We start from the raw sequence: 13,173 nt of genomic DNA on the forward strand, positions 1-13,173 counted from the left end.
TCATTCCCGTGGACACAAGTTCAGCGTTATTGTATGCAAATTCAGCCAGCGCTAGTTTCAGTACCCAATCGTTCTGTCTCTCGCTGACGTAGCAGCGTAGGTATTGCTGGAGTATACTGTTCGCTCTTTCTGCTTGCCCGTTGGTTTCCGGGTGTCTCGCCGTCGAGAAGCCCACCTCGACCTGCAGCAAGCCCATGAGCTTCCTCCAGAACCGGGAAGTAAATTGTTTCCCGCGATCGGAGATGACCCTCGAGGGAACTCCATGCAGCCTGAAGATGTGATCCACAAACAACCTGGTTGTCTCCTCTGCCGTCACCGCATGTGAGCAAGCTATGAAATGGCACATCTTCGTCAGTAGATCGACTACTACCATGACTGCTGTCTTCCCCCTTGACTTGGGCAAATCTGTCATAAAATCAATGGACACCACCTCCCAGGGTCTTCCCGGCGTGAGTAAGGGTTCCAGTAACCCTGCGGGTGCAGCCCTCTCCCCCTTTGCCCTCTGGCAGCGGTCACACCCCCGTACATATTCCCGTACATCTTCCCTCACCCTTGGCCACCAGAACTGCCTGGTGACAAGCAGCATGGTTTTGTGCTGTCCAAAGAGCCCAGCTGTTGGGTTGTCGTGGAGTTGTTTGAGTACCTTCCCCCTCAAGGTCTTCCCCGGTACATACAGCGCCCCCTTATAGTACAGTAGCCCTTCCTTTTCCTCAAACCCTCCATGGTTTTCCCTTCCGTCCCGGAGTTCCCTGACTTTAGTTTGAGCGAACACGTCGTTTCTAGTAAGCCCGGCCAGTTCTCGTTTCCGAACCAGCGCTCCCCCACACACCCATCGGTTCTCAGGGAACACGTGTCGGATCTCCGGCGGTCCCTCTCCTTCCATGTACTCCGGCTTCCGGGAGAGAGCATCTGCTCTTACGTTTTCCTCTCCCGGCATGTATCGGATCTCGAAGGAAAACTTGGAGAACTCCTGTGCCCATCGAATCTGTCTCTGGTTGAGTACTCGCACAGTCCTCCAGTATTCCAAGTTCTTGTGATCCGTACAAACCTGGATCTTGTGCTGCGCCCCTATTAACAGATGTCTCCATCGGCGAAACGCCGCATAGATCGCAAGCAGTTCGCGGTCATACACCGTATAGTTTTGCTCCGACTTGCTCAGCTTCCTCGAGAAAAAGGCACACGGCCTCCAGCCCTGCTTGGCCCCTGGCTGCAAAAGTACCGCTCCAATGGCTCAATCGGACGCGTTGGTCTCCAGCCTCATGGGCTTCTCCAGATCCATTTGCAGGAGCTGCTCTTACGAAGCGAACGCCTTTTTCAGTCTTTCAAAGGATTGCTGGGCCCTTTCTGTCCAGATGAACTTCTTTTTGCTACTGAGACAATCTGTGATGGGCGCTGTCAAGTGGGCGAAGTTCTTGATGAACTTCCTGTAGAAGTTGCTGAACCCTAGGAACCTCTGCACATCCTTCCGGGTTTTGGGGGCCTTCCATTCCAGCACTGCCTGCACCTAGCTTGGGTCCATAGCTAGGCCCTTGTCTGACAACTTGTACCCCAGAAACTCGACCTCTCTGGCGTGAAATTGGGATTTTTCTGGCTTGACCCACAACTGGTGCTTCTGCAGACTCTTTAGCACTTCCCTGACGTCTCTGACATGTTGCTTCTCATTGTCCGAATAGATTAAGACGTCGTCCAAAAAGGCTACGCAGTTCTTGCACAGCGGGGACCCCAACACGTGGTGCATGAATGCTTGAAAGCAGGCGGAGCCTGACTGTAATCCAAATGGCATGACTAAGTACTCAAAAGCCCCCAGGGGGGTGAACATGGTGGTTTTCCATTCGTCCCCCTTATCCTTTTTTTTAAATGAATATTCATTAGCATTTTCTATAATAAAACCAAAACAAAAGTAAACAAAAAAATAAACATACAAAAATACAAAACTTAAAAACAATTGAAAACACATAAAATTTCAATTGCTTATTTTCTTTTAACTTATTTCTCAGACCTCCTCATACCTTCCTGTCAGGGAACTGACATCAGAGCGAGAAGCGGAGGCAGGGCTCCCGAGCGATGCCGGAGAGGGGACCAGCAGGGGGGAAGGAATTCAGGGTAACACCAATAGAGAAGAGAGGGAGATGGAGGAATTGGAGACAGGGCTCCAAGACCCTTCACCCGAAACTAGTGGAGAGAGCGCTGGCACGCCCCTGCCTTCTCCTTACTTGCACAGACATGTTCCGCGCAGGGAACACAGGAGGAGACTCGGGGTCAAACAGCTTTTATGCTGGAAGAGGTTCAAGAAACGCCCACTGACGGATACTGCAAGTGACTAACAGGTCACAGAGGGCGAGCTCTGACCCTAAGCATGGTTGGGCAAGCAAACTAACTAAACCGAAGGCAATTTACGCACAAGTAACCCCTCACAACCATTACACTTCCCTTCTTGTATTCCAATTCAAATTATTAACTCAGCAAATCCTTATTACTTATTTCTCAATTTTAACTTAATAATTTATTTTAAACATATTGTTATTTTGCTTTTTCTCTTTCATCCATTTCCTCAATTTATTTTTGCTAACCTTATTTTCATTTAATTTAGTTCATTTTAAAAAACCAATTTTGCCTTATCCAAACTTAAACATCAATACTTATACATCAATACTCATTCTTAAAACATTTTTTCTAAAGTCGACCAAAATTCCCTTCCACGAATTTCCCAATTTTCATACAAATAACAAAGCAAAATAAAAACAGAACAAATTATAATTATGTACCCTTTGGATTCCCAAACTCCACCCCCCTTCCCGGTTTCAGTCCCCAACAAATGTCCATCAGTCTTAATCTACTATCAGCCTGGAGATCTCACATCCGAGGTTCTTAATTCTCTCTCAATTCCTCTCTGCCGGTTTTTTTGATAGTCCTTAATATTGAACACCAAATCTCGGAGAAGCTCTGGCCCAATGGGATCCATGTTTCTTCCAGCCAGACCTCCATACTTAAAAGTGGAGCCTATGGGGTATTCCAAATCTTGTTTCTTACTCCTTTCAAGTCCAAATGTCCCCAAAGCTCCAACTTCCACCTTAAGCAAGTTTGTAATCCTTAGGTCTTCAGATCTCCACATAAGGAGATCTCTCCATTTTTCAATCTCCAATTCAGGCCAGATTTCCCACATCAAGTTTTTATTTTCCTTTGTTGCCATCATGTCAGGCCTCAAGCTCTCTTTTGTCATCTGCAAAATTACAGCTCCTCCTTCCTTTTCTTCAGGGACAACATATATCTCCTCCAAATTCTCAAAGCTCTCAAGTTTCTCTTTTTGTCCAGTTGAATAGACTTCCTGATTCAAATCCTTATCAAATTCAATGATGTTGTTTACTGTTAAGTCCAGAGTTGTAACATTTGTAGCCAAAACATCAATTTGGCCTTGTAACTTTCCCAAGAGAACAAATGCTCTGTCCAATTCCGCTTGGATTTTCCCTCCTCCAGCCATTCTTGTAATGTCCCAGAACCCCCTCTAGAGGGTTTTTGGTTCCTTGATATTCCTTCCAGTTCAAATCCAAAAATCAAGTTAGTTTGTATCAGCTCTTCCTTGTTTTCAACAAATTGTAACAAAATTGTAACAAATATAACCAGCAGAAGCAACAGAAACAAAGTTCTCTTTTTTCGTCTTGACAGCTAATTTGACAGCTTTCAAACTCTTCAGTACCTCATCAACGGGCTCTCTCGCGGAGCACTCCCGGGTCCGGGGGGGGGGTGGCACTTCAGCTCCCAAAATTAGCTCTTTATCCTCCAGTAAGATTTCTTATACTGCCAAACCGTGAAATTAAAGTCTTTTACCAAAAAAGGGAAAAAAGGGTTCTCTCGACCTTAGTTAGCAGGTCCTTGCTTTAAATTATTTACAAGGAGGGGAGGTGGACTTCCTGTTTACGCCTTCCCCGATCGTGCCTAATTCATAGAAATTTTCTTTAAATTTCCAATTTCCGTACTACTCACGGGTTGTTACTTTAAAGTCCAATTGCTCACAAGAAGTCGTCAGCGCTCTCCGACAACGGCAGTGCGGCTTCACTCCGCAGGAGAAGCAGTCGACTCTCAGCACCGCGCCGCTCACCCCGTCCCCGATCCGAAGCCTTTAAAAAGGCTCCTTCGCAGCTCGGGGGTGTGTGCAAATGGTGCCCGCCGAGTCACCACGCTCACAGGCTTCACCGCCTGTGATTTTTGAGGATCCCCGCGTCGCCGCAGCGGCAAGACCCGATCCTGCGGAGCCGATTCCCTCCGGAGCTCAGAGGGAATCCGCCATTAGTCGATCACGCTAACCCGGAAGTCCGTCCCCCTCCCTTATCCTAATCAAATTGTACGCTCCCCTGAGGTCCAGCTTGGTAAAAATTTCCCCCTGCCTCACCCGTGTTAAAATGTCGTCAATCCTGGGCATTGGGAAGGTCACGGGTTCTGACACCAGGTTGACGGCCCGGTAATCCACAACTAGCCTGGGCTGATTCCCCCATCTGCCCCCCTTCTCCACTGGTGTTACACTGATTTCCTTCCCCAGCAGATGGGCTGCCTCTCTCCCTACTGGGACCCTCTCCGGCATCCCTCTGGAGCCTTCCTTCCGCCTCTGGCTCCGATGGCAGTTCCCTGACAGTGCTCTAAACTGGTCAAGTACTAATAATCTAGTTTAAAAGGAATCTTATATGCTAGCCTTCTCTCCATCCTCTTCCTCCCCTCTCTCGGCGAACAGCCTGCCCGCTGCTCACAAACCTTAAGGACAGATTCTGTTTACAACAAGGGGAAAGCGGAGGCTGCCGGCAGAGCAATGTGGCTCCCCACCCCCAAAGAGCAGCCCAGGAGCGCGGGGCATCTGCGTGCAGCCTGCTCACTGCTCCCAGAGCTTCCCGGGGCTTCCCCCTCCAGCCCCAGTTGCTGGCAGAGCAGCGCGGCTCCCCCCACCACCCCCAAAGAGCAGCTCAGGAGCGTGCCGCACTCCGGCAATTTGGCTCCAGGGACCACACATTCGCTCCATAAGACGCACAGACATTTCCCCTTACTTTTTAAGAGGAAAAAGGTGTGTCTTATGGAGCGAAAAATATGGTAATTCCACCGTTGTGTCATCTGCCATGCCTCTCAGATGAAGAATCCGATCTTTTTGATGTACTTCCAGAACTGCAATCTCACCTAGAACCTGTTCATAAAGGAATTTCATCGCTTCAGTATCCTCCTTCATCCTTTCTTGCTCCCTCTTTGTTTCTCTTACCTCCACTTGCTTTTTCTTAGAAGTTTCCTCCAAGCTGGAGGTTTTAAGCTTTAAGTCCTGTACTGTTTTCTCCAATTCTGAAGTTTTATGTGACAATTCTTTAATTTCTGTTGTTAAGTTTGTGACTGCCACGGTATTGAAATCCACTTTTTGTTCCAGTCTCTGTATTCCTTTCTTCATCTTGTTCTTCATTTCTAATAAAATTGTTGTTAAATCAGACTTTGTGTCTCCTTCTGCAATTGATTCTTTTCTCCGACTTGATGTTGTAGTTGGGCCTGGAGGTGTTTTTTGCCTGTATTAGCCATAGTTTTGTCCACAACAATGGAAACGGACACAAAAAAGCAAAAAAACCCACACACATATATATCTATATCTATGTATATGGAAACCCTCTTCCTTCCTCCCCTCCCCTCCCCCGCCCTTCTCTCCCTTCCCTTGCCTACTTCCTTTCAAATATTCAGAATACAAAGGAACAAATAACTGGAACATTATTTTATTTTATTTTTTATTATTTAAAATATTAACTCAGAATAACTAAACAATTTCCAACAATTAAGTTTCAATTTTTAATTTCTGTATAGAGAAGAAATAAAAAATTAAAGCAAAAGGGAGGAAGGTGAGAAAAGAAATAAAATGTGTGTATTTTATATATATATATATATATATACACACACACATACACACACAATGTTTGTAATTATATACAAATGTCACTAGATGGGACTCTCTCCTTTATTATAGGGAAATACTTAAAAGATAAATAGAAAAATGGCAATTATTTTTTTCAGCCACACTGTGTCACTATATCACTGTAATTCCGTCCTTAATCTTTCACTCTATTTCCTCACGCTGTACTTTCCCTTTTAATCTCATTTTGATATTTGATTTCCTGTTTTCCCTCTTTCACTAGAACTTACTTGCAAAGCTTGTCAGGCTACAAAAGGAAAGAGTAGGAAAAGAGTAGAATAATAAAATAAGAAAGCCTTTAAACCCAACTTGTCCCCCTTTTTTAACTCAAACAGAGGTTTTGCAAGTCGCCTTTTTCATTCACAAAAACCATGTCTCTCAGCAGTGTGATTCTTCCTTCAGCCACTTCAAAGGGCCCTGCAATTACCCATTTATTCATGTTAATTCTGGGGTTTTTAAAACCAAATCTCCCTTCCCCTTTCTTCAGCTTTCTTCCAAAAAGCCCACCTCTTAATCCATATATAAATGAAAGTAAAGTAAATTACACCAACTCCAGTTTGTATCTAGCCCCTGTCAGTTCCAAATAAAAAATAAAGAGAAAATCCATTTTAATGACCAAAAAAAGAAAAAAACAAGAAGCAGAAAATAGACCAAGTTAGATTCAACCCCACTATGTTAGTCTCTTTTAAATCATAAAAAGGAGCAAAGGAAATAAAAAATAGTCCTTAGGTTATATTTTTTTAAAAGAAACAAAAATCAGATAAATTTATTCAAAATAAATTCAGCCCCACAGTGTCAGTCTCTTTTGAATCATAAAAAGGAAAAATAGTCCTTAGAGTATATATTAAACACACACACACACACACACACACACACACACACACAAAGTCAATGTCCTGCTTTCATCTCTTTCCCTCCACAATTATTAGGGTTCTTTGCAGTTTGAAAATATTTATAACGTCTAAAAGATTCTGCATCCAGAGCTTTAGGCAAATCACAGGTTAAACACAGTTCATCGCCTGGAATGCTTGTAAAAATTAGCCACTATTATTCTCATTCTTAATTCAGTCCTTGCAGAGTTTTTCCAGCCAGATCAATTCCTGCACCGGAGGGGGGCAGGCTCCTCTTTAACACCCTGTGTTAGGGAATTGCTGACACGCTAGCTGAGATAAAACTCCGGGCAGCCAACCATATCTGTACAAAGATTTATTGCTTAGCTTCAAAGTCCTTACAAGAGTTCAAAAAGCACACTCCATCACGATGAGTCAGTTGGATCGTCTGACATTTTCTTTCGCCGCGCCCAGCAGACCCATTTCTGCAGATCAGCCCTCCTCTTTCCTCTGCTCCGTGAGTGGCTGATACCCGGAACTGGCTCATCCATCCCCGTTTCACTGTCTCCAAACGTTTATTTCTCTTCCTCCTCTGACGAGGAAGAATAGCTGCTGATTAAAGACTTAGGCTCTCTGTAAGTGCCTCTCTTCTCCCCCCTCATCTCCTTCTCAGCCTCCAATTCCCTGACACCCTGGTGTGGATCTAATTGTTTTATTGCTGCTAATTTAGGTTGTTTTTTATTACCTTGTCAAATTAGTCCGAATTCCTTTGCTTCAATGGAGGCACTAGAGGCAGTTTGCTGTGAGTCTCGATTGCACCTTGTGTCTGAGCTCAATCTCAGATCTCCCTCAGCTCCCTCCGGAGCTTTGGGAGATCCTAGAGAGTGTCCTTTGACACCGCCAGACCCTTCGGGACCTGAACTTTTCCTTCAGGCTTTTTTGAGAAGCTGATTTGCCTGAGCACACTTCCCAGACCCTCACAGCAATCAGGCTGCGCAGAGCAAGCAGTCTCTGTCGTCCTCCATTATCCGCTCGCAGACCAATATTGTGTTTTAACATTAATGTGTATTATAAGTGTTGTCAGCTGCCCTGGGACCTTAGGGTGAAGAGCAGGTAATAAATTGTACTCCGTGTTAGAATCTCAATTTATAAGCTACCGTATTTTTCGCCCCATAGGACGCACTTTTCCCCCTCCAAAAATGAAGGGGAAATGTGTGTGCGTCCTATGGGGCGAATGCAGGCTTTCGCTGAAGCCTGGAGAGCGAGAGGGGTCGGTGCACACCAACCCCTCTCGCTCTCCAGGCTTCAGGAAGCTATCCGCAAGCCTGCGGAGCCCAGCGGGAACTCCCGCAGGCTCCGAAGGCTTGCGGATAGCTGCCTGCAGCCCGAAGCCCCGATATTTTGTGTATTGTGACTTCTTTCCTCCCCCCTTTTAAATGTTGTACTAATCTGCTTCATCTCCTTTATTTTACATCAGGTTTAATTTGGGGAGGTTGGCAGTGGGACAGGCTGTACTTTACTAAGGATTTTGGGATCCCGAGACAGAAACACTCCCCCCCCCCGCCTTGCCATTCACAGCATGATGGCAAAACAGATCATTTTCCTATCCTGCATTCAGCTAGACACTTCACTTCTCAGCTTCTGTTGATCAATAAATCACCTGCTTTTCCTCCCATGTAACCCATTCATTTCAGCTATTGAACCCAAGCTGCTGTTCTTTAGTGCTGTTTCTCCTTTATTCCCCCTCCCTCCTGATGAAAATGGTAAGAACGTATCTCTTTTCCTGCTATAAAGATGAAGTTATTTTACCTGTGCTGATGCTTTGATTTTGTTTTTTTCTCTCTCTCTTCTCTGACACAGTAGGTAACCAGTTAGGGGCCCTGGAACATCAAAGGTAAGTAGTGGGCTATGTTTTATCTTTTATTGATCACTTCTAATCATTTATTCATCTGCCATCTATACTGACAGAGTCAGAGGTTGAGAATGTGGCAGAACTGCATAGACTCAATTTCTCATCTTCCCACATGTGTACCCCGCAAACCCCTTCCATGCTAAACCTATTTGCTTGCATTTCTAGATATTGCATGTCTTGGGAAAGGAATGAGGGGCATGTATGGCATGGGTAGCACATAAAGGAAGGTCTGCATTTAATTAAACATTGTGTCTTGAGCTAAGATCCACAGAGCTGCTTAGGGTAGCCAAATGGAATTTGGGAAACTCCCATGAAAAACTTGGAATGACAAAATCCTTGTGCCAGCTGAGCACAGTAACAGAAGCGTCTGAATACTTGATAGTGTTTATTGAAAAATAGACTATGTACGAATACAGAATCCTTAACTTTGTTCTTCCCACCACCTTGCTGTTCTCTCACTGCTGATTGCAAGCTCCTGCAATCACCTCCTTGCAAAATGCCTGAATCCCAAATGCCTGAAAACCACACAAAATCTGAGTGCAAATTTCTTTTATAGTAACTCACCTCCAATGTCCTAGACATAAGAACAGGTGCATTGGCCCTGAAGCAAATACTCTAATTAACTGTTGCTGAATGTGCAAATTAATGACAGCTTAGTCTATCTAGCTCAGTATTGCCTTCTGTAACTGGCAGCAGCTTTTGCAGGTTTGAGGCCAAGAGACATCACCTGTCCTCCCTGGAGATGCTTTCAAAGATTAAGCTTGAGGCTCTGCTGTTGGTTTTTGGCATTTTGGTTAAAGGGGAAAATAGAACAAGGTAAAATAAAAGAATTCCTGGATGTCTAGATTGGTGAGAGAGCCCCTGCAGAGATTTAAAATCACGTTGAAATAAAGGCTGTTATACTGTTAAAATATCTCCTTCTAAGTCACTTCCTAAGCTACCCACTTCCCTTAGGCTAGAAAGAGGCCACACGTTTGGTAATTTGAAAATAGTTTACTTATATTCTCCTCAAAGGTCAGATTCATGTGCTTTTAAACACAGCAGCAAGAAAAGACAGACAGTACAACTTAGTTTCAAAAAGTTTCTAAATTATTTGTATAGAAACACAAAAATGGCTTCCTGAAGCCACAGTCTAAGCTTGGAGCATCCAGTACAAACATCCTTACTGTTCAGGTTCACATGGTAAAAAGATAAAAGTGAGAAGAGAACAATGATCAATTCACTCTGTGTTTGAGGGAAAATCTGCAGCTCTCAAGCATTCATTTATATATGTTATTAGTAATTGGGGAATTCCCTCCACACAGAGGCCTGTCTAGTGTTATGATGAAAGAATTGGGAGGGGGTTCGGGGAGCCACTTGATACCCATTTATTAGATTTCCTCTACTCTCAGTCAGCGGTGGACCGTTCCCCACCTGCGTCTGAGGCATATGTGTGCAGGGCACACCGTGGGGGCAAGGCCATGGGTTGGGCTCACAACCGGAGCAACCCCTGCCCACTGCTGCAAAGTGGGGAACACGCATGGCACCCTGCAAGCGCAGCAACACTTTCCAAGACTCATATAAACGAGGCTGGGCTCGCGGGGCATCGCAAGCAGGTGTGTGCCCTGGCTCCTGCGAGCCCAGTACTGCGTTTGCGAGTGGTGCTGGCTTGCAGTGAGGGCGCTGTGAGTTGCTGTGACATTCTTACAGCTGACAAGGATGCAACAGGCATGCTATGGCACTGCTCGCAGGGGTCAGGGCACATGTCTGTTGCATCCTTCTCAGCCACTCCCCCAGTTGGAGGGCATTGTGAGAAGGATTCAACAGTTCACAGCACGCTCACAAAAGCAGTCCTGGGCTTGCAGAGGCCAGGGCGCACAACTGTTGCATCCTTCTTAACTGTCCTCCAACTGGAGGGCACTGAGAAGGAAGCAACAGCTTATGACTGGGTAGGGTGCCATGCTGCATGTCCCCCTCTGTCTTTCATCACTGTGTTTACTGTATCAGTAAGGGTGAAAAAACACACCCAAAATCTCACAAAAGCTGAAACTAAACTGTAGGAAGAACTTTCTGGAGGACTTCCAGAGCAGCACACCAGAGAGACGGGTGGAGATCCGCGCTCCTGCAATCTCAAGGCGGACTTGGTGCCAGAGAGAGAAACGAGGGACTAGGCGTAAGTCACCTCGACCTCAGGGGGGGAACCTGAGGATGGAAGCCTAAGCTCAAAAGAAGAGGTTTCCCGATATTATAGAACAAAGAAAACTGATATAGAAAGACGTGGGGAAGACCTTTGCGCAAAGAAGCAAAAACCACTCTCTGGTACAAATGCCCCAATTCCCCGGCACAGCAGCGCTGAACTCTCCTATAAAAAGGAGACTGTTAAAAGCAAATGCCTCCCCGTAAAATAAAATTGAAAGAAAACAATTGAAAAACCTCTGCCTGTTCAGTGGAGGGAGGGGGAGGCAGGAAGAAACAGTTTGTGAAAGGAACTACAGAACTGAACAGACAACAGAGAAGGGGCCGTACTCCTCACGTGAAAACCCTCTGTTAATAATTGCACAAGGTGTTTTAAGAAAAGCGTGCCTAGATACACCATACTGAGCAAAAATAAACGAACTGAAACTAGAAATTAGAAGAAACTAGAAGAGTAAACTACTGAAGGACTTTATAATGGACTAAAAACTAGCAAAAATAAATGACTAAAAAACAGACCCGCTGAGGAAAAATAACTTGAGAAAACTGACATACCTGTGTGAGAGAGGAGATAGAGAGGTGTGGAGGGCAATTGCTGAGTCATGGGGGCCCTCCACCATTGACGGAGATTACTGAGAACAAAGATAGGAAGAGGAGATAAAGAGGAGATTCTAAAGACCTCAGAGAAAGAAACACAGGAAAGGAAGGAAACTGAAGGAGGAAACAGTGACTGCCCCTGGCCTCAGAGGAAACAAAGGCCAGTTAGCCCAGTCCCAGGTTGCGGAAGCAACGTCGTTGGAAACCTGTTTCTGCCAGCACCCAGACCTGTTCTTCCAAAGTTCCTGACCACGCCCGGCTTCTTGCTTTGGACCCCGCTTCGCCCTTGGTGGACAGTCTCCAGACCCTTGACCCAGGACCGGACTCTGACCACGCCTCACGGTAACCTCCCCCCGGGACCAGCACAGTTTGCTCCCGCCACACCCGCACTCCCCCTTCGTTGGAGTGCGTTCGTGAAGAGCCAGAAGCCATGGCCGATCAGGCAGCTGCGTTGGTGGCATTGGCCCAGGAGAACCAGGCCTTGACTCATACCGTTCAGCAGCTAAGCAATGCGCTTCAACAGCAGTTGGATGCCTTACCGGCTCCTGGGGCTGACGCCCCAGTTTCTGGCAAGTACCCAGTGGCCCTGCCAGAGAAATTTGATGGATCCCCAGCCAGCTTTCCCATGTTCCTCGCCCAGGCCAAGCTGTATATTCAGGGGCGAGCCCAGAATTTTCCTGATGATCGCACCAAGGTGCAATTCTTGATCAGTTTGTTAAAGGACCAGGTGGCCAAGTGGGCCTTGCCACTGCTCCGGCAGACTATGAGGGGTTTTGTAACCACTTGGAGACTGCCTTTGGCAACCCTCTGAAGGGGAGCCAAGCCAATCGGGCGATTCGTCGGTTGAGACAGGGCAAGTCCACAGCCGCCGCCTATGCCACAGAATTTCGGCTGTTGGCGCAGGACTTGTCTTGGAATGACTCTGCACTTCAGGACCAGTATCTTGAGGGACTGTCGGATGAGATACTGGACCAGCTGGCCCCGATGGATCGCCCCACCACTCTGGACACCCTCATTCAGCGGAGCCTGCGGATACACAATTGGCTGGAGGACAGCCAGCACTCCCGGCTCCTGGCTCCAGGCCTGCCCAGCAGGTCCACGGCCACAGCCAGGTTGCCGGACGAGCCAACGCAGCTCGGGGCAGCACGACCTCTCCCCCTCGGAGAAGACGTGGCGTCGGGAGGGGAACCTGTGTCTCTACTGTGGTGGGAGTGGACATTATGCCCGATCCTGTCCCGAGAAGATGCCGGCCGCAGGGAAACCGCCAACCCCGGTAGCCGAAGGCCCTGGATACCTGGGGTCCCAAACCATGCAAGAGGGGCCCTCACCGGTGGAATTGTGACACCTCATGGTTCCGGTGCGCCTATACCCCCCTGGCGGGCCCTGGATTCTCACCCATACTCTGGTGGATTCAGGGGCAACCCGCTCGTATATGGACTCTGCCTTTGCCGCCCATCATCAGGTGCCACTCCAGGATAAGTCGGAACCGGTACAGGTGGAGGCAATTGACGGGCGGCTCCTGCGCTCGGGCGCCGTTACTCAGGAGACACAGCCCTTGGTTCTGTGTCACCAGCAGCACCGGGAGGTGCGAACTTTGGACATTGCTACCATGCCCCGGTTTCCCCTGGTGCTCGGGATGGACTGGCTGGAGTCTCACAATGTTCAGATTGACTGGGTCAATCGGACTGTGCACTTCCCAGACCCGTGTCCCCATGCTCGGTCCGATATGCTAGCAGCCG

At 47.0% G+C, this 13,173-nt stretch overlaps 1 protein-coding gene across 8 annotated transcripts in view; it reads left to right on the top strand.

Moving 5' to 3' along the window:
- LOC310835942 (far upstream element-binding protein 3-like) overlaps positions 1–13,173 on the top strand; it is a 333,755-nt gene that overhangs the window by 62,669 nt on the left and 257,913 nt on the right. For 7 of the 8 annotated variants that reach the window (XM_083720902.1, XM_083720903.1, XM_083720904.1 and 4 more), the window contains exon 3: positions 8,614–8,647. In XM_083720902.1, coding sequence (XP_083577028.1) covers positions 8,614–8,647 — 34 coding nt within the window. The remainder of the gene's footprint in view (positions 1–8,613; positions 8,648–13,173) is intronic. The other variant, XM_083720900.1, reaches the window with a different exon arrangement.

This window comes from Podarcis gaigeae (genome assembly GCF_964106915.1).
Source record: "Podarcis gaigeae genome assembly, chromosome: W".
In the NCBI taxonomy this organism is placed as follows: Eukaryota; Metazoa; Chordata; class Lepidosauria; order Squamata; family Lacertidae; genus Podarcis; species Podarcis gaigeae.